The 19,759-nt window shown below is 38.6% G+C and overlaps 1 protein-coding gene across 1 annotated transcript in view; it reads left to right on the forward strand.

The window, feature by feature from the left end:
- pcsk5a (proprotein convertase subtilisin/kexin type 5a) overlaps positions 1–19,759 on the forward strand; it is a 32,215-nt gene that overhangs the window by 8,955 nt on the left and 3,501 nt on the right. The window contains exons 9-32 of the mRNA XM_032540407.1: positions 697–797; positions 901–1,004; positions 1,501–1,621; positions 1,875–2,063; positions 2,729–2,865; positions 3,010–3,132; positions 3,319–3,421; positions 3,659–3,849; positions 4,084–4,168; positions 4,626–4,729; positions 4,863–5,001; positions 5,202–5,317; positions 5,621–5,723; positions 11,848–11,984; positions 12,510–12,710; positions 12,868–12,936; positions 13,098–13,140; positions 13,350–13,492; positions 14,219–14,419; positions 15,811–15,894; positions 16,012–16,210; positions 16,939–17,153; positions 18,524–18,766; positions 19,450–19,686. Of these exons, the coding sequence (XP_032396298.1) occupies positions 697–797; positions 901–1,004; positions 1,501–1,621; positions 1,875–2,063; positions 2,729–2,865; positions 3,010–3,132; positions 3,319–3,421; positions 3,659–3,849; positions 4,084–4,168; positions 4,626–4,729; positions 4,863–5,001; positions 5,202–5,317; positions 5,621–5,723; positions 11,848–11,984; positions 12,510–12,710; positions 12,868–12,936; positions 13,098–13,140; positions 13,350–13,492; positions 14,219–14,419; positions 15,811–15,894; positions 16,012–16,210; positions 16,939–17,153; positions 18,524–18,766; positions 19,450–19,686 (3,388 nt within the window). The remainder of the gene's footprint in view (positions 1–696; positions 798–900; positions 1,005–1,500; positions 1,622–1,874; positions 2,064–2,728; positions 2,866–3,009; positions 3,133–3,318; positions 3,422–3,658; positions 3,850–4,083; positions 4,169–4,625; positions 4,730–4,862; positions 5,002–5,201; positions 5,318–5,620; positions 5,724–11,847; positions 11,985–12,509; positions 12,711–12,867; positions 12,937–13,097; positions 13,141–13,349; positions 13,493–14,218; positions 14,420–15,810; positions 15,895–16,011; positions 16,211–16,938; positions 17,154–18,523; positions 18,767–19,449; positions 19,687–19,759) is intronic.

The following is a 19,759-nucleotide window of genomic DNA, read 5'->3' on the forward strand; positions in this document are numbered from 1 at the left end:
TTAACATGGCTGCCTGCAGCAGAAACAAGATGGCAGAACAGGAGTGTATGTTACGGGTCTCAGAGTACATCCATGAACGGAAGTGGATGGCTAGCAGAAACAAAGCTCCTTGAGCAGAAATAGATAAATAAAAAGGTCCTTTAAATGGCTTGTTGAGTTTCAAAGCCCTTCTTGGTGGTTTTCTTCTACAAGGCTAATGTTTTTTACTTGTACTGTCGATGTGAACTGAGGAGTATGTCCAGTTTCAAATACCACTTTAGAACAGATAAAAAATGTGCAGTTAATTTACGATTAATTGCAAGTTAACTTGGATACTCATGTGATTAATCGCAATTAAAATGTTTAATTGATTGACAGCCCAACAATATATATACATATATGATGTATGACTTTTTAATATAATCAAATCTACATTAATTACTTAATGACACTGAGGAAAAAATCCTGTAAATTCAGTATTGCCATTATTTGGCATCAATGATCTAATTCATATTAACACATTGACACGGTATTGCCCAAATCTTTGTTGGACAAATGTAAATCATCTGATGGTATACTGTATATCCTATTACTCAACGCAACTGAAAATCTTCTCCATTAAGGCCTTTTCACCAAAAACGAAAAGCACACTTCTGTGTAATGGCAGGTGAAAACTATTAAATGTTGAAAAGCTAAAAAAATCTGGTGTCTTGACAGGTAACGTTGGGTCCACAGCAGAGTTGCAGTTGGGCTAAATCAGAGACATCGCTCTCCTCCTCTATGGCTGCAGGCATCATTGCTCTCACTTTGGAAGCCAAGTAAGCAGCTCTCCCACATACACAAAATCCATACATGCAGGCACCGTTAATTGGTTTGATCAGGTGATAAGAGTATGATGTTTTTTTTCTGCCCTTTTCTCAGCCCTTTACTAACCTGGAGGGATGTGCAGCACATTATTGCCCGAACATCCAAACCTCATCAACTTCTTGCTCCTGACTGGCGCGTTAATGGTGCCGGATACAAAGGTATTCCTATTGGACTTCTGCTAAATTTATAATTCCACACAGTTTTTTTTTCTTCAGTATTTGCAAGTAGTTTGAAGAAAATGAATAATTACATGATGTATTTTGAATTTGAAGCTTCTAATAATGGAGATGAGCAAAGAAGCTTGATAAGCATATTTCGGTAAATGTTCTCTCAGCTCTTTTTAGGGAAACTATCAAGCAGCGAGCAAACAAACTAATGAGGTACTGTGTTCAGAGGAGTAATAAACACCTACACAGTCCCCAGAGTGCGTGATAGTTTTTTTATAAGCTACGTTGCCTTTTCTGCTCCAGCTTATGTGGTGTGTGTGTGTGTGTGTGTGTGTGTGTGTGTGTGGTGGTGTTTGTGTTGTGTTTGGTGTGTGTCTGTGGTGTGTTGTGTATGTGTCCTGTTTGTCTGTGTGGTGTGATTATGTGTCGTGTGTGTGTGTGTGTGTGTGTGTGTGTGTGTTTGTCTGTCTGTCTGTCTGTCTGTCAGTGAGCCACCTATATGGCTTTGGCCTGCTGGATGCTGAGAGCATGGTGAACGAGGCCAAGCATTGGAAACAAGTCCCCTCACAGCGTGAGTGTGTGGAGGAGGCGCCCATCCAGCTGAGCAGGTATCATACCAACTGCACTGCAAGACATCTTTTCTTTGAGTCAGGGCTTCCCTTGATTCCTCCTCTTTTATCACACTTTATTTCTGTCTCAGTTCTCACATGGATTTTTCTTGCATTGATTGTCGCACTTTTTTTTTCATCTTTACTGCTCCTTTCCTTGTAACTTTCTTTTGTGTTTCATGTTTTCTGTCTCCTGTTTTATCTCTGCCACTCTCTGTGTCTTCGTTCTTTTCCCGTCTCCGTCTTATGACAGAACTATTCATCCAGGCTCGGCACTGACATCTGTGTATAAGAGTACAGGTTGCTCCAGCAAGCCCCAGCAGCACGTCGTTTATGTGGAGCATGTCGTTGTCCGTGTAACCATCACTCACAGTCGTCGTGGCGACCTTTCCATTACACTCATGTCACCTTCAGGCACCGTGTCGCAGCTGCTAGCTAACAGGTAACTAAGATCGAAGCTCAATCACGGACAGTATGTGTGGCAAATAAATCCTCACCCTCTCCCTGTAGCGTCACCCCATGGTTTCTATATGCATTAATGTATGGGCAATATCTTCTTTTTTAAAGCGGAGCATATAACTTTTTAAAGCACACCATAATTCTCCACAGTTAAATTCTTCAATTTGGCACCTTGTCAAATTATGGGGGGAAATTGATTTTGGCAAACCCTTCTGGAAAATAGCAAGAGAGGTGCTCACATGGTGTGTCAGGGAGCTGGTGTCTGAGAAAGATGGGCAAAAGGAATTTCTTAAACTGTGATGCCAAAAATTCAGCAACAAGACAAGTGTTGGTAACGTTAGATGTAAAACTCATTTTGGGGAAACATAACAGACAACAAAATGTTTGCATTTCTATCTATTCTATTTGAAGTTGATCTAATCAACATTTTTATATTAACAATGGATATAGCAGTGGTACTGTAGTAGTAGATGTAAAGGTAGCAGCAGTACAAGTGGAATTAGCAGCAGCAGCAGCCCCAATTGTGGCAATATTATTATTAGTAGTAGTTGTAGTAGTAGTAGTAGTAGTAGTACACTATTAGTAGTAGTTGTTGTTGCGTTGAGGGTGTTGGTAGTGCTATCATGATTATGTAATGTTTTGCTGTAGGCCTTTTGACACCTCCACCGAGGGATTTCAGAACTGGGATTTCATGACAACTCACAGCTGGGGGGAGCAGGCAGCAGGGGAATGGACTTTGAAAATTCAGGATGCCTCATCTCAGAAGAGAGACAACACTGAACTAGGTCTGCTCTTCCTCTTTGTAACATCACAGTATTATGAAACAGACATTAAAGTTTAACTAGAAGAGCAGCTAAAATACAGCGCAGGCCTTCCGGGACAGGCCTCTTAACTTGCTCTCTTTCTGTTTCTCTGTTGTTATTCAATAGGGATGCTAAAGGAGTGGTCCCTGGTGATTTACGGCACCGCAGAGCAGCCATATCCCAGGCATCGTGAGCGAGCCAGATCGGCTGAGATGCCGATGGATGGTGACCTCACTGAAGAATACAGTGGTGAGTCATGTACTCAGCTGATATTAAATTGTCCCTTGTTCTAGCTCAGACCTCTCAGACAGCAGCTAGTTTAGTTTACATTGGTTAGTTTTTTTATTGTAAATTTGGAACTATATCAGCAATCTAAGTAACCTTTCTGTTGTTGGTATGACAGTGCAGTGACTTTGCGAACATTTGCCCTTCCAGGACCCTGTGACCCAGAATGCAGTGACGATGGTTGTGAGGGGCCCAGCCCGCAGCAGTGTGTTGCGTGTTTACACTTTTATCTCAAGTTCAAGAACAACACAAGGTTAGCATGAGTACAGTTTGTAGATCCAGAATGCAGTGTACAGTATGTGGTGATGCTGCTGCAAATCATATGGCTCACACATATTACAAAGGTAAATAAGCAGCTACTATTTTGTCCACATGTTTATACATTATTCTGAATTCTTAAGTGACCATGATTTTACATTATGATCACGCCCACTCATTTAGAGAATGACACCGCTTGTCCTATGTGCTTTGGTCCGTGTCGGTCCAATAGGACGTGCTTATCAGAGTGTCCCAGGGGTTTCTGGGGTGACCGCCGGCGTTGTAAGAGGTGCTACTCCCCCTGCGAGAGCTGCACTGGGAGTCATAGTGACCAGTGCACTTCCTGTCAACCTGGTCATTACCTGACTGAGGGGGCCAATACCTGCACAACCACCTGTGGAGAAAACTTCTACCTTGACCACGGTTGGATTATGAATTGTGTTTTGTTGCATATTTTGTAATTATACTTAAGAATGCAGAAATGACCTCCTCTAGTGAACCTTTTTAAGGATCCATGAGTTACAAAAGAGCTGCAAACCGTTGCATTTGGGCCTGCTAATGAATAGTCATTTGACGTAACTGCGGTTGAGGGGTGTGAGTAAGATTGATTAATCGCTCTGATGTGTATTTCATGTGTATTGTTTGATTTCCCTACAGATGCAAATATTTGCAGAAAGTGCAGTGAGAACTGCTTGAAGTGCACTTCCTACAGCATATGCACAGAATGCAAACCAGACACAAGGTGAGACAAATTCTCTGATGATGCTTGAATTAACTGCTCGCTGGTAAACATTGCTCTTTCTCTTCCAGCTGCTGAGAATACTGATTCTCCTTGTGCACACACCCTCTGCAGCATCATAACAATTAGAAAAAAGCTACAATGTGTTTAACTCTGTACTCAAAAAAATGTGTTATTCTTTCCTTTTTCCACACACAGCTCCAAAAGAAAAATGTATCATGATTTCCATTTCGCAGTATTGTCACAAGAAAACTAAATGTGCCTGTCAAATGTAACCATATTGTTGAGCTAGAAGTTTGCAGAATACTGTGTTCACTGACTCAGTTCTTTGAGTACTTGTGGTGATGTGCTGTGGGTTGGAAAACTGAGTCTACAGTCTAAAGGCAATGAGTCATCTTCATGGTGTCTCATGATTGGTTGTGTGTGTCACCGTGCCACATGCTCTATCCACCCTCTCCAGTCTGCAGGGGAATCGGTGCCAGCAGAGCTGCGTGGCAGGATTCTACCTCGACAAGCAGGAAGGCACATGCAAGCCCTGTCATAAGGCCTGCACTACCTGTGCAGGTGAGAGCACAGTTCAAGAGTGATCAACTGCATAACATTTTAAACATAATTAAAATGCATGGCATGGAATTGTTTGCAGTACTCTTCTGTGTCTTTCTATCATTCTAAAACATTTTTGTTTCTGCAATATCAGGTGCAGGTGTTGCAAAATGCAACCAATGTGCAGAAGGCTACTTGATGGAGGAGTGGAGGTGCGTGCCGTCCTGCAGTGCTGGCTTCTACTCCACAGAGCCAAACCCAGAGATAGCTGATGGGTACAGGATTTGTAGGAGGTGAGCTCACTGGTGTGTGTTCAGGTGTGGGTGGTTTGTTTATCTGCTGATTGCAGGCCTTATTCTGGTGGCTAGCTTCTGTGTGTTTGTGCTTGTTCTCATGCGATTTGTAGTTGTGTGGGTTTTTGTTCCTTGTTTTTGTGTGGTCAGTATGTGTGTCGGTGTGTGCATGTGTTCAGTCTCTGTGCTTTCCTCCTCAGGTGTGACGCCAGCTGTCTCACCTGTGTGGGGCCGAGCCGGGGGAACTGCAGCAGCTGTTCCAGCGGTCACAGCCTGCAGGAGGGAGCGTGTGTAGTTGACACTGAGTGCACAGACGGTCAGTCAACCATCTTCTTCCTCTATTACGTGTTGGCTATTTACTGCTGCTAGATACATAGAAAGCAACCCTACCATATTTAGTTCTTACTTCTTTAACTCCTCAAATACAACTTTTTCCTTTAACTAAATTTATATCATATGTTCTCAACTGCTGCTAATGTTTAATGAGAGTATAAAGGCTGTTTTATGGACATTTTATATCTATAAGTATGTATTTACAGTATGTTAAATGTATACATGTATGATTACTCTTCATTCTGAGTCATGAGTCCACATTGTTCTTTTGGTGCATGTCTATCAGGAGAGTACCAGGACAGTAACGGAAAGTGCCACACGTGTGATGCAACGTGTCTGAAGTGCACAGGGCCACAAAAAGAAGACTGCATCAGCTGTGCTTTTTCACGGTGAGTTGGTCTTTAAATTCTGGGTCAGAGGCGAAATTGATACATGTCACTGTTTCTTGAGTAAAAAATGGCACTTCACCATGATGTGAATGATCAGATAATGCTAGAAAAGGCATTTCCAGTAGAATAGGTTTGTTAATACTGAAAAGCTAAATTGCTACAGTTAAACTGGATTGCTGACATAACTGCATAAGAAGAAGAAGAAGAAGGTGAAGAAGTGAGAATAGTTGGAACAGTGGAAAAGGTTTAATTGGAATGAATTTCACTGAAATGATTATTTGTAATAATAATAATAATAATAATAATAATATCGAGAGAAAAAATTGGATGAAAGATGTGAAACATTTTTATGCTGGCAATAATAGGAATTTGTAAATAAGACTTGATTAAGCAGGGAAAGCAGCTAAAGCAGTATAGTTTTAAGTGGAAAAGGGATTAAGAATGCAAAATATAGGGTAATATTATCTTCTAAATACACACACACAAATACACATGACCTACTGTATAACTAATCAATATAAGTCAATAAGTCAAATCAAAATGTGGTTTTGTTCATATTAATGTCGTCAATTGTCATTTTTCTGTCTGGAGAAAAGAGGAGAACAGTGGCTGGTCCTTCAAGCTGTAATCACGCTTTGTCCGGCTTTGATGTTTAATTATAACAGCTTTTTGTTTAGAAATGCTTGCTGCTCAGATTAATTCAAAGAGCCCTGGTAAACCTACGATCGAAGACGCCTCAAAAAAGCCTAAACAATAAGTGGTATCAATATCATGACCTCACCGTAAGCACCAAAAAGGATTTGTGGACGTATTGGTATATCATTTTGGCGGATAAAGTTAAAAAATGTGGGCATAACAATGATTTAAAAAACTGGTACTCTGTGCTTTCGTCCAGAAATGTGGAGGATGTTTAACAAGGGCTGTCAATGAAGGAATGCTTGTGGCTCTTTTCATTTGGATGAGTCCTAGTGCTTTAATGAGCACATTGGCTGAAAGTAGACAAGTATCTACAATTTGAAGTATAAATAGTGTATTAGAAGCAAGAATTGTGGCAGAGAGAGTCATAGTACGCTTTAGTAAGTCAAGGGGTCAACATCTACACTGCCTACTTAATAGTTCTTGGTCTAACCGTGCTAACCACTGAGCCACCATGCAACCCAAAAAAATATGTTGAAAACAGTATGTTGGTCCAAAAAAAAGTCATATTATAGTATGTCAAAAAAAGTTAAAACGTCATAGTATAGTATGTCAAAAATGTCATAGTATAGTACGTTGAAAAAAATCATAGTACAGTATGTCAAAAAGCGGAAAAAGTCATAGTAGTATTTAGAAAAAAAAGTGCTGAAAGTCATAGTATCTTATGTCAAAAAAAGTCATAGCATAATATGTCAAAGAAAGTCTGGAAGAACATGCCAATTTCAAACAAAAAGGAACAGCTTTGACTGTGGATCGAACCAAGGGTCAACAAACCGTGCTAACTACTGAGACACCATGCAACCAAATAGAATTTGTTGAAAAGTGTTGTAGAATTGAATGTCAAAAAAGGCATAGTATAGTATGTTGAAAAAAAATCATGTATGTCAAAAAAGTCATAGCATAGTATGTGGAAAAAAAGTTTTTCCCACGTCAAAAATGTCATGGTATGTTGAAAAAAGTCATAGTATGTAAAAAAAAAAACGGATGAAAAAAGTAATGCTAGAGTACGTCAAAAAAGGTCATGGTAGTTTGTCAAAAAAGGGATAAAAGTACTGCTAGAGTATGTCAAAAAAAGTCATAGCATAGTATGTTTAAAAAGCGGAAAAAGTCATAATAGTACGTCAAAAAAAGTGATGAAAAACGTCATACTACAGTATCTCAAAAAAAGTCATAGTTAAGTATGTCGGAAATAATCCTAGTATGTCCAAAAAGTAAAGTATTTCGAAAAAGTTGACAAAAAATGTCATGGCATAGTTTGTTGAAAAAAGTGATAAATAAAGTCATAGTATAGTATGTCGAAAAAAGTGGAAAACAGTTGTGGTAAAGTATGTTGAATAAACAATGAAAAAAGTCATATTATAGTATGTCAAAGTCATAGTACGTGAGTAAGTGAAAAAGTCATAGTATAGTGTAAAAAAAGTCATAGTATTTTGAAAAAAAATGTCATAGCATAGTTTGTTGACAAAAGTCATAGTACAGTATGTCAAAAACGTGATGATGAAAATCATAGTATAGTTTGTCAAAAAAGGTTAAAAGGTCATAGTATTTCAAAAACTTCACAGTGTAGTATGTTAGAAAACTCCCCGAAAAAGTCATAGTATGTTTGTCAAAAAAAGTCATTGCATAGTATGTCAAAGTCTGGAAGAACATCAAATTCCACACAAAAAGGACTGAGGATCAAACCTGTGGTAAACGACTGCACTGCCTACTTTCTCATTATAACTATGCTAACCACTGAGCCACCATACAACCCAAAAGAATATGTTGAAAACTGTCATAGAATAGTATATCAAAAAAAGCAAAAAAAAAATATTATGCATAGCAAAATAGTCATAGTATAGTATGTCAAAAATGTAATAGTATAGTATGTCAAAAAAAGTTATAGTATGTCAAAGAAAGTCTGAAAGATGGAGTATTTTGAAAAATCATATGTATAAAAAGTCATAGTTTAACTTGTAAAAAATGTCATAGCATAGTATGTCAAAAAAAGTCATTGCATAGTTAGTTGAAAAAAGTCATAGTACAGTATGTCAAAAAAGTGATGATGAAAGTCATAGTATAGTATGTCAAAAAAAGTTAAAAAGTCATAGTATTTCAAAAACGTCATAGTATAGCATGTAAAAAAAGCAAAAAATACATATTATGTATAGCAAAAAAGATGGAGTATTTTGAAAAATCATATGTATAAATGGTGTCATAAATGTCATAGCATAGTATGTCAAAAAAAATCATAGCATAGTATGTTGAAAAAAGCGGAAATGATCATAGTATAGTATAGTATGTCCAAAAAGTATAGTATTTTGAAAAAGTTATAAAAAATGTCATAGCATAGTTTGTAAATTACAAACAAAACAGTACAGCTTTGACTGTGGATCGAACCAGGGGTCAACATCTGCACCGGCTGCTTAAAAGTTCTTGGTGCATACGTGTTAACCACTCAGCCACCATGCAGCCAAATGAAACGGAGTATTTTGAATAATCATATGTATGAAAAGTCATAGCTTAGTTTGTAAAAAATGTCATAGTGTAGTATGTCAAAAAAAGTCATAGTAAAGTATGTCAAAAAAAGTGATGAAAAACATCATGGCATGTCAAAGAAAGTCTGGAAGAACATGCAAATTCCACACAAGATTGAACCATGGGTCAACAACTGCAATGCCCACTTTCTTATTTAACTGTGCTAACCACTGAGCCACCATATAACCAAATCAAATATGTTAAAAACCGTCATAATAGAGTATGTTGCTAAGTATAGTATGTCAAAAAAAAGCAAAAGAAAATATCATTGTACATGTCAAAAAAAGTGATGAAGAAAGAAATGCTAGAGTTTGTGAAAAAAAGTTATGCATTAGTATGTCAAAAAAATGAAAAAATCAATAGTATAGTATGTTGAAAATGCAAAAAAAGTCATTAGTATTTCGAGAAAAAAAAGTGATGACAAAAGTCACTGTAGTATGTCGAAAAAATCAAAGTATGTCAAAAAAGTGATTATAAAAGTCATTGTATATTAAGCTGAAAAAAATTATAGTATTTTATGTTGAAAAAAGTCATAGCATAGTCTGGAAGAACATGCAAATTACAAACAAAAGTTCCCAGCTTTAACTGTGGACCAGATCAAACCAGGAGTCAATGTCTGCACTGGCTACTTAATAGTTCTTGGTACAGCGGTGCAACCACCCAGCCACCATGCAGCCAAATAGAATATGTTAAACAGTCACAGCATAGTTTGTCAAAAAAGTGATGAATAAAGTAATGCTAGAGTATGTCAAAAAAAGTCATTGTATAGTATGTTAAAAAAGTGATGAATAAAGTAATGCTAGAGTATGTCAAAAAAAGTCATAGATGTCAAAAAAGTGATGAATAAAGTAATGCTAGAGTATGTCAAAAAAAGTCATAGATGTCAAAAAAGTGATGAATAAAGTAATGCTAGAGTATGTCAAAAAAAATCATAGTATAGTATGTCAAAAAAGTGATGAATAAAGTAATGCTAGAGTATGTCAAAAAAAGTAATAGTATAGTATGTCAACAAAACAATGAAAAGTCATAGTATAGTATTTAAAAAAATTATTAGCATTATAAAAAGTCAGAGTATAGTATGTAAACAATGTTATAGTATAGTATGTCGAAAAAAGTCATAGTAAAGTATGTAAAAAAAAGTGATGAAAAAAGTGATGATCTCACCATACATATGTTAAAGAAAAGTCTGGAAGAACATGCAAATTCCACGCAAGAAGGTACAGCTTGAACCAGGGGTCAATGTCTGCACTGTCCACTTACCGGTAATCGTGCTAACCACTGAGCCATGCAACCGTAGCAAATTCATCAAACCGTCATAGAATTGTATGTCAAAAAAGTCATAGTATAGTATGTCAAAAAAAAATCTTTATGTACAGGATGTCAAAAAGTCATAGCATAGTTTGTTAAAAAAAAGTGAAAAAGTAATAGTATAGTACATAGAAAAACTGGAAAAAAGTTATATTATGTTTTTCAAAAAAAGTTGAAACTTTATAGTATGTCAAAAATGTCATAGTATAGGATGTCGAAAAAGTGGTAAAAAAAGTAATGCTAGTATGTAAAAAAAAGTCATAGAATGTCAACAAGTGAGTTAGAAATATATTTTTTAATTCTGCAGTATTGTAGTTCTTTCTTTTGCTTGTTCAAATATAATTTGCTGTGTAAGTACGGATTAATATTTCTCTGTCGCTTTTCAGTAATTTCAATACATTTATTTACTTTGCAAGTACATTTGTGACTCTGCATTTCTTTACTTTTATGTCAGGATATACAGTACAGTGGGTCTTAAATTATATTCACAAAGGTCTTTAAAAAGTCTTAAATTTGACTTGGTAAAACAGAAACTCTGAGTAAAGTCATAGTATAGTATGTCAAAAAAAGTCAGTGTAGTATGTCAAAAGTGATGAAAAAAGTCATAGTATAGTATGCTGAAAAAGTAATAGCATAAATTGTCAAAAAGTTATAGTATGTTAAAATTAGTTAAAAGTCACAGAATAGTATGTCAATAAAAGTGATAAATTAGTCAAAGTATACTTGTTGAAAAAAGTTATAGTATATGGAAAAAAAGTCACAGTATAGTATGCTGAAAAAAGTGAAAGTCATAGTACAGTAAGTCTGGAATGAACATGCAAATCCCGTACAAAAAGGCCCAGAGTGCTTGTTGGAACCAGGCTAACCACTCAGCCACCGAAACTCATACAGAGCTAACGTGATCAGGCACTTTATTGATGAGTCGATTCAAAGAAAAATAAATGGCAAATATTGTAATAATTGATAATTTTAGTTATTTTTCAAGCAAAAATAATAAAAGGAAATCCGCTTTTCTTTGTCATACACAATTGTAAACTGATTATATTTGGGTTTATGAACAAAACAACACATTTGAAGACGTCACATTGGACTCTGGGAAGTTGCAATGTTAATATTTTCGCTTTTTTGTCATTTTATAGACTAAACAGTTTGTTAATTAATTGAAAAACAGATTCATTGATTAGATCAGTTTGTTTTAAGGCATTTTATTTACCGTTTACAGGCTGTATTATTGTACTTATGGTCAGAAAAAATGTAAACACTATGACAAGACTTGACAAGAATTTACTGTATGGAACGTTGAGAATAGATTAGTGTTTTTGATATATTGCTAATCAGATCAATTGGTTATCAACAATTTCAAATAATCAGTGCTGTTGTCTAAAAATAATCCCTCATTACCTTCATGTTTGAATAACCCTCCCCACCCTTCCCTCTCTTCTCGCTGTGTCAACACACTCAGCTTTATCTGTGTAACTCTGCAATATGTGACATGCTGGGATAAAAATGAGTTCAGCTCATTTGCATAGACATCATTCAAAGCTGTTGATTTTGTGGCGTTGCAGCTGAAAAAAAGTGGTTCTGGTGTTGTTGTCGACTGCAGGGCTCTAGATGCAGGCCGCTGTGTGGCGGAGTGTGCCAAGGGCAAGTACCAGTCAGGTGGCCAGTGTCACCTGTGCGACCACACCTGTGCCACCTGTGTTGATGCAGGGCCTGCTAACTGTACCAGCTGTGACACTGGTAAGGACTGAACACAAAAATCACGCTGTTTGTGTGTGAGAGAGTGACAAACAATGAACAGATAAATATATCATAGTCTCCTGTCCATAATGCCACATATTGTTGATCATTTTTATCTGTTGCTACCATGCGAAACAGAAAATGGTACGGTTTTTCTCACTTTCCAGCCACTGTAATCTTCCCAAAATCACTTGGTACATGCACGTAAAGCAGATCCTCCTAAAACATGTACATTGAAATGCATTTTTACCTAATTATGCAAATGAACAGACAGTTTACCCTTTTGTAAAAATAAGTAGCAGGACTATATTAATGAATTGCTTTTTGTTTGAAGACGTGTTCTAAAATGTGGCTAATGTGCGGGCATTGCTCCATAGAATAACGTATATTCTGCACTTAACAAGTCTATGTATTTTACCAGCGTTACACTAAAATCCAAATGGAACTGGCTAGGGAAAACCAAATGTATGCATGACCAGGAAGTTCAACATCATCCTTTTTTTAACCATGATTGTTTCCCTCCAGATAAGTTTGGACTGGAGCGTTACCTGTATAAAGGCCTGTGTGTGGACGCCTGCCCTGAGGCCTTTTACCACACCGAGGAGAAGAGCTGTGAGCCCTGCTCGGAACACTGCCAGCTCTGTTCGAGCTCCACCCACTGCCTCAGTTGTGACTCTTCCTACTACATCTCAGATGGAGTGTGTGCTAAACTGGAGTGTGGAGAAGGTAACAGCATTTTGTATGAGCTGGTGTTCTTATGTCGTGCTACATAGTATTAAAGAGGACCTTATAAAGCTTAGTTTTGAATCTGTCCCTTCACTCTCTCACCCTCTTTTCTTTCCCTATATCTTTCTTTCATTCTCTCTTTTCCTTTTTTTCTCAGGGGAGGTGGAGCATCCAGATTACGACGGGTGCATGTCCTGTGAGAAGGGATGTAAGAAGTGTGTCTTGTGTAAGTCACAGCTCAGTAGCCGTAATAAAGTTTCCCCTAAATGAACGTTGCCTGCAAAAGACCGAGCTTTCCTGTTCAGTGTGTTGCCGACCACATTCAAGGGTCTCTCCAGGTAGTTCCTGTTTTAAAGGAGAGCTGACTTTTTTGTCTGCTTTCAACAGATAACCCCAATCATTGCCTTTCCTGCACTGAGGGCTTTTACAAGTAAGGCTGTGTGCCTCACTGTCGCCATGTGTGATCTCGCCTCTCCGCACTTGCTCTGCCTTTCAGCTTACTGCTACACTAGAATGAAAAGAGCCCTTTTTGCTGTGTGTGAGTGTGTGTGTGTGTATTTGTGTGTGTGTGTGTGTGCATACATATGCGTGTACACATGCGTGTGTGCGACAGGTATAGACTGCTGCTTTTGTTAACAGTTTTCAGGATGGCTGCCACAGAAACTGCCCGGCTAAGACGTACAGCGTGGCGGAAGAGATGACCTGTGTTCCATGTGATGACAACTGCATGAGCTGTGATGAACACGAGTGCTACTGGTGTGAGACCGACCTCTTCTTATCAGGTAGAACTGCCCCCACTTGGCCAAGGCATGTAGCAGTATTCAGACCCTTTACTGAAAACATCAATCCTGCAATATAAAAAATATTCTATTACAAGTAAACATCTTGTATTGAAAGTTTTATAATATGTTGGATTACAGTACAATACATCATATTTCATGAGATAATCAAACCTTTTGCAGGTAAACTTTTAATATGTAAATTTAATAGTAATTATAGTCAGATAAATGTAATGGAGTCAAAAAGTACAATATTATTTTCTGAAGAAGATGCATTATCCAGTATCAAAAGTGATGAACATGCCAAAAGGCCCCTTACACACAGCTATATTATCATGTTTACGATATTTTATGAGAACTGTAAGCAGGTCAAACAAATTCTAATTACTTTTTGTTGACCAATTTAATGCATCATATTTTACAAGATGATCATTCATTTCAATTTTTTTTTAATCTCTCAAAGTGACTAATAAATAAAGCCAGGGCTAGATTAACTCACCAGCAAAATGGCTGTGGTCTACCAACCCAAGTTAGAGATGTTTTGATTACACACCATTTTTGCACCATGAGTGATCTCAACCGATCTACTAAAAGTACTAAAACTTGATTTTGACTCAAGATCTGTAAAAAGACTTGAATCCGTGTTGTCTTTAATTAAAGTACAAGTACCTAAAATAGTGAGTTGTGGGCTTCATACAATGTAGATTGAAAAAAAAAAACATTTCCCAGAGGGGAGTTGTGTTTCAGTGTGCCCTGATGGTTTCTACGGCGACGAAGACACCAATGACTGCGAGGAGTGTCACTCAGCCTGTGAGACATGTGGCGGCCCAGAGGATGATGACTGTCTGTCGTGTGAGGAGGGAAAGATGCTGGAAAATGGAGAGTGTGTGTCTGACCATGAGGTCTGTCCCATTAAGACCTTTCGCAGCGGTGAGACTTATACTTATGTATTCCACTAATCCAACTGTCTGCTAATAATAATGAATCAGGGATTTGGACAGTTTCACAGGGGCAGAAAAGAAATCTTGGAGGGTAATTGGTCTGTGTGCCACCGTCTCTGAACCCCGAACCAACTCAAGTACTGGAAACAGGCAGAACTACAAAACGTCGGCCGGATACGGACTTTAAAATAATTGATTGTATATGCTGAACATTTAGTTCCCTCTAAGAATTAGTCGGGCAGACCTTAAAACAACATGTGGTAATTAGTGCTAGCCAAGACATTTTAATTATAGGAACTAAAGTAACTCTGGGAAAAGTACATAGGTGTATACAAAGGTTGAAAATGAGCACACAGAAGTGAAGTTATTCTTAAACTTTTAATCTTAGCAGCTACAAAACCACAAATTAAACCACCAACCCTTCACACAAAATTTGGAATAGCACAATGTTGCAGGATGCAATTGGATATTGTGAAATTGCCTGTTGATTTAGGAGTGGGTTTAAGTACTTATCTTAGTTTTTTTTTTTCTTAACGCTGTTGTTGGAAGACATTTTGGGAAACATGCTTTTTAAAATAAAACTGGAAGAATTGAACAAATGAGACAAAACGTGTTGGTAGACTTTAAAAACTTTGGACAGAACCAGTCTAGATGTTAAGCCCTGCTTCCAGTCGTTATGTTAAGCTAGCTGGCTCTAGCTTCATGTTTAGCGTACTGACAAAGTGGTGTCAATCTTTTCATGTAATTCTTGAAATGATAGCAGATAAATGTATTTCCCAAAATGTCAAATGATAGCCTATATAAATCAGACTGCTAGCAGTACTGTTGCTATATATCTTGCAGCAATTGTTGTTTTCCACCTATATACAAGTCGCTAAGCAGATAGGAGGGTGGCTAAATTAATCACTGCATCGATGCGTCGCGATGTGGACCTGGATGATTCTGCAGTGATGCAGTGACAAACCATAATCGATTGTTTCCTACAGATGCTACTCGTTTATTTTCCAGCGGCTGGTTTTTGCCTTATGTCTATTGTCTGCTTTGTTCAGACCCCACTACATTAAGTGTCTTTTTTTAAAGAGCAGATACAATAAAAAGAGGAGTTCATACATATTGGAATGCTTGAATTTGTGTAGCTATATATAGTAATATTGAGGAAGTGACGGGTTGTGATTTCTAATCGTTGACAGGATAATCGTGATCGAATTGTAAGACCTGTGAAGATTGACTCCCCTAGCAGATAGCCTTCCACTATCTGACTAAATCGTTCCAGCTCCATCTGGTAGCTAGACAATGATTCTTATCCTAGCGGTGCTGGATCAAGGATTGGTTTCCTTCTCTTGCTCTATTATGTTCACTGTATTGTTTCCCCCCCTTCAGATGACGGAGCGTGTGAAGACTGCCACACATCCTGTGAGTCCTGCTCTGGAGAAGAGAAGAATCAGTGTACAACATGTGCAAAAGGTCTGTCAGTCACTTGCACAGATTAATGGTTTGAATATTTTCAGATGTGGTTACACCACAGCATATCCAGCTATCTTGCAACGCAGTGATGAGGATTACGCTTTCTTCCTCTTACAGGGCGGTTTCTGACCACACAGCACACATGTGTGTCAAAGTGCCCTGGAGGCTTCTTTGCAAGTCGGCTAAGCGGTGTGTGCGAAGTCTGCCCTCCAGGCTGTTTGCAGTGTGTGGATGCTCAGCACTGCACCCGCTGTCAGAACACTCGTAAAGCTCAGTTATTCCTGCAGGCTGGACAGTGTGTCCAACAGTGTGTCAGGTAGGGGTCAATCCTATCAAATATGTTTTTCCACACTGGGACACAAGTGTGCTCCAGCATCTGTAAATTGGTTATTCTTCATTGGGAAATACTGTGGGGATTCAACCCTGCTGGCAAATCATGGTAAATCTAATTTTTTGTTAACATCAGGCCATGTGTTTAAGGCAAAATCACCGAAGAGCCAACATAAAATGTCAGGAGACGCATTTGCTGGCCATGGTTTTGATGTATCCTACTTGATGTTAATGTGGCTTTATATTGTGACATCCTTGAGTTTGAAAGAATATCTCGTCCTTGCTGAAGAGGTCCTTGAAGCTCCATTAGCCCTGAGATGACCATTTAGCATTTCGACTATGAGGGCTTTATTTTTATTTTACTTTAATGCAGCTTTTTAGCAATACTCATAAGTAAGTGTTACATGATTGTCTGGCTAATTTGTCACTCATCTTGTTTACCCCAACCGCACACACACACATTCATCACAGCATATTTCATTATTTTTTTCACATAGTAAAAAATAAAAAATAATAATAATATATATCTATGTATATACAATCAAGCTTGACACATATTACAAGGAAAGCCAGTCAATTAAGAGGCTCTTAACGCAACAATAGTGAAAGTAGTGCATTGGTTAGTGATACATCTAATTTATGAAATGAGGATGCAAATGGAAAATTATACATGCAAAAGTCATGTCTGTTTACTGTCTGCTTGGCTACTGTCAGAGGTTATCCTGCCGGACAGGTGTGTCGTAGTTGTGCAGCGGGCTGTGCGTCCTGTGGGAAGAACGCCACCCACTGCCTGGGCTGTGATGAACCTCTCCTCCTACACAAGCACCAGTGTGTGGAGGAGTGTCCTCTGGCGCACGCTGTCCGAGACAGGGAGTGCCAACACTGCCCCTCAGCCTGCCAAGAGTGCAACCCGCTCGGGCAGTGCACAGGTACTGAAACACAATGCAAATAGGGACAGATCTAGCTGTTACAACTCGTTTGGACAAATCCAGAATGTGCTTTAACCTCACCTTAGTCGACTTTGGATGGTGTTATCGTTACCAGAAAGCGGTTATTGTCGGTCAGTGTGCCAGACGGTCCACCACTTTGATCCAAACAAAAATATCTCAACATTGTCAGATGGATTGCCATGCCATTTTGTGCATGTATTCATGGTTTCCGGACAGTGTATCATAATTGCTGTATAATCCTCTGACTTTTCCTTTAGCACCACCATTAGGTTGACATGTTTGTTTTTTTGTGAAATAACTCACAGCTTATTATAACTGTAATAACTGGTGATCCCTTCACTTTTCCTGTAAGCCTATCAAAACTTTTCAGCTACCTTGGATTGCAACCAAATACCTGCAAACTAATGACTTTCCCATCCGCCTCATGCTAACACACTAAACTGAGATAGTGAACGATAAATATTATACCTGCTAATCATCACCAGCATTCGCTTTGTAAATCTGAACAGGCTGACATCTTGCTGTAACTCATAGGGCCCTTTCTTGCACCCGGCGCAACACAAAGACTGACGCAAGTGTCTTGCTATTTTAAGACAGGTGCAGTTGTTAATTTCCCATTCTGCACCTATGTTGTTTAAATAGCAAATGCACCTGCACCCATCTTTGCGCCCATGGGCGTGCTGGTCTTACAGAGAGGTGTGTTCAGGTGAATTCTTGGCGTATTACTATCTTGAGGCAGCAGAAAGTGATCGCACCAACAAAAACCTGGTCTAAAGTCAGCAATTCATTGTTACATATCACAGCGCATTGGTAAAATGCGTCTGGGCTCGTGCACAGCGCGTGCACACTATGCTTGTTATACACAGGGAAGCGCAAAGGATTAAAAATTAAATATTACTGTGCAAATCCGCCATCATAATAGCAATACGCTAAGGTACAAACGCACCTGGTTTTTAAAGGGAATGGGAGATGACACTCATGATGTCACACATGATTGATTTATTGCATGTTACACCAAAACAAACCTAGGAATTAATGAAGACACTAAATACAACCATTTTAACCATGTGCCCTTGGCGCACAGACCCTTTTTTCCGCCGTCAAACTAGCAAAAGTGGATTTGGACAAGCCCTAAATGCACCTGCGCCATGCGCTTCACGTCGTGCGCTTAGATCATTAAAATAGGGCCCGTGGTCTTGTTCTCTGCTTAGATGAATATCAGTATGTTTTTCAGTAGTGACTTTTTTCCTCCTGCAATCCTCTCTAAGACTTTAGGTTACTTAGTATAGATTTACTGAGTTGTATTAAACTGTTCTTACATGTAGTGCTAAAAGCTGTTCTTTGTGCAGACTGTGAAGAGTATCACTTTCTCCACGAGGGCCTGTGTGTGCCAGAGTGTCCTGAGAGGTTCTTTGAGGACAAAGAGCAAAGGGAGTGTCTGCAATGCCACCCTGACTGCGCCTTGTGTGACGGCCCTAACAACAATGACTGTGATGTCTGTATGGACCCAGAGGCCACTCTGCACGATGGGGCATGTCTGGAAGCCTGCCCTTCCCATTCCTATAGAGACGCTATAACAGAAGAATGTAAAGGTACAACAGAACACAGAGTTTTGGTAACTAAAATGCTGAGTTGCATAGAGCACAAGCAAAAACATGCACTCCTCTGATCAAAATCCATTTATTTTAATATTACTTTACTTATTTTGTATTATACATTCAGTACTCCTGTCCTTATTAGGTATGACAAAGTCAGAGATTCTCCATTTCTCCTGAATCTTCTTTTTCTCCTTACTGATTCAACATTTTCTGCCGTGTAGAGCTTCCTTCATGTATTTTGTTAATTATATTCTCTTCTATGCCTCAGTGTGTTTCCTGACTTTAGCTCAGACTAAAATAGCAAAGCTTTTCAGACAACAGGCAGCTGTCAAACTTGAAAACAGAACAGTGATGTCAAAAACAGTTCCCTAGAGAAAGAGGCACTCAGGTTTTTGTTTTAAAACAGAGAGGATGGTTAGTTTATCCTAGGAAAATGTTGTATGCGAGGCCCACTTTTTTTGCTCCATACAGTAGTTGCCAACAGTAAGGCACTGCACAATGGACAGATGGTGAGGTTTAAAGTTTTAAGGTTTATACAATAAAAAAAAAGAAGTCTGCAGGCTGCTGTTTTCACAGATCATTCTTTGAGAACCCAATAGGTGAAAACCAGATCAGATAAAGTGTGTTGCTGCATAAAAATGTGCTTCATTAATTTACTTTTTCACATATATTTCCAGAATGTGATGCATCTTGTCTAACCTGCTTTGGGCCCCACGCTGGCTCCTGCACTAGCTGCAGAGATGGTCAGAGGCTAGAGGGATACAGCCATTGTGTGTCATCAAGCAGCAACTGCTCGCCTCAGCAGTACGCAGACCAGGAGGGGAAATGCCGTCCGTGTCACAAATACTGCCACCGGTGTTCAGGTCCCAGCAAAAGTCAGTGCCTAAGCTGCCACCAGAGACATCTCCTGCTCAGTGAGTTTGGTCTTTGCTCATGAATTCTCTGCAATCTGCTAAAAAGCTCTTCAATCAACTGTGATTTGCTTGT

This window comes from Etheostoma spectabile, chromosome 16 (assembly GCF_008692095.1).
Source record: "Etheostoma spectabile isolate EspeVRDwgs_2016 chromosome 16, UIUC_Espe_1.0, whole genome shotgun sequence".
NCBI classification, from domain to species: domain Eukaryota; kingdom Metazoa; phylum Chordata; class Actinopteri; order Perciformes; family Percidae; genus Etheostoma; species Etheostoma spectabile.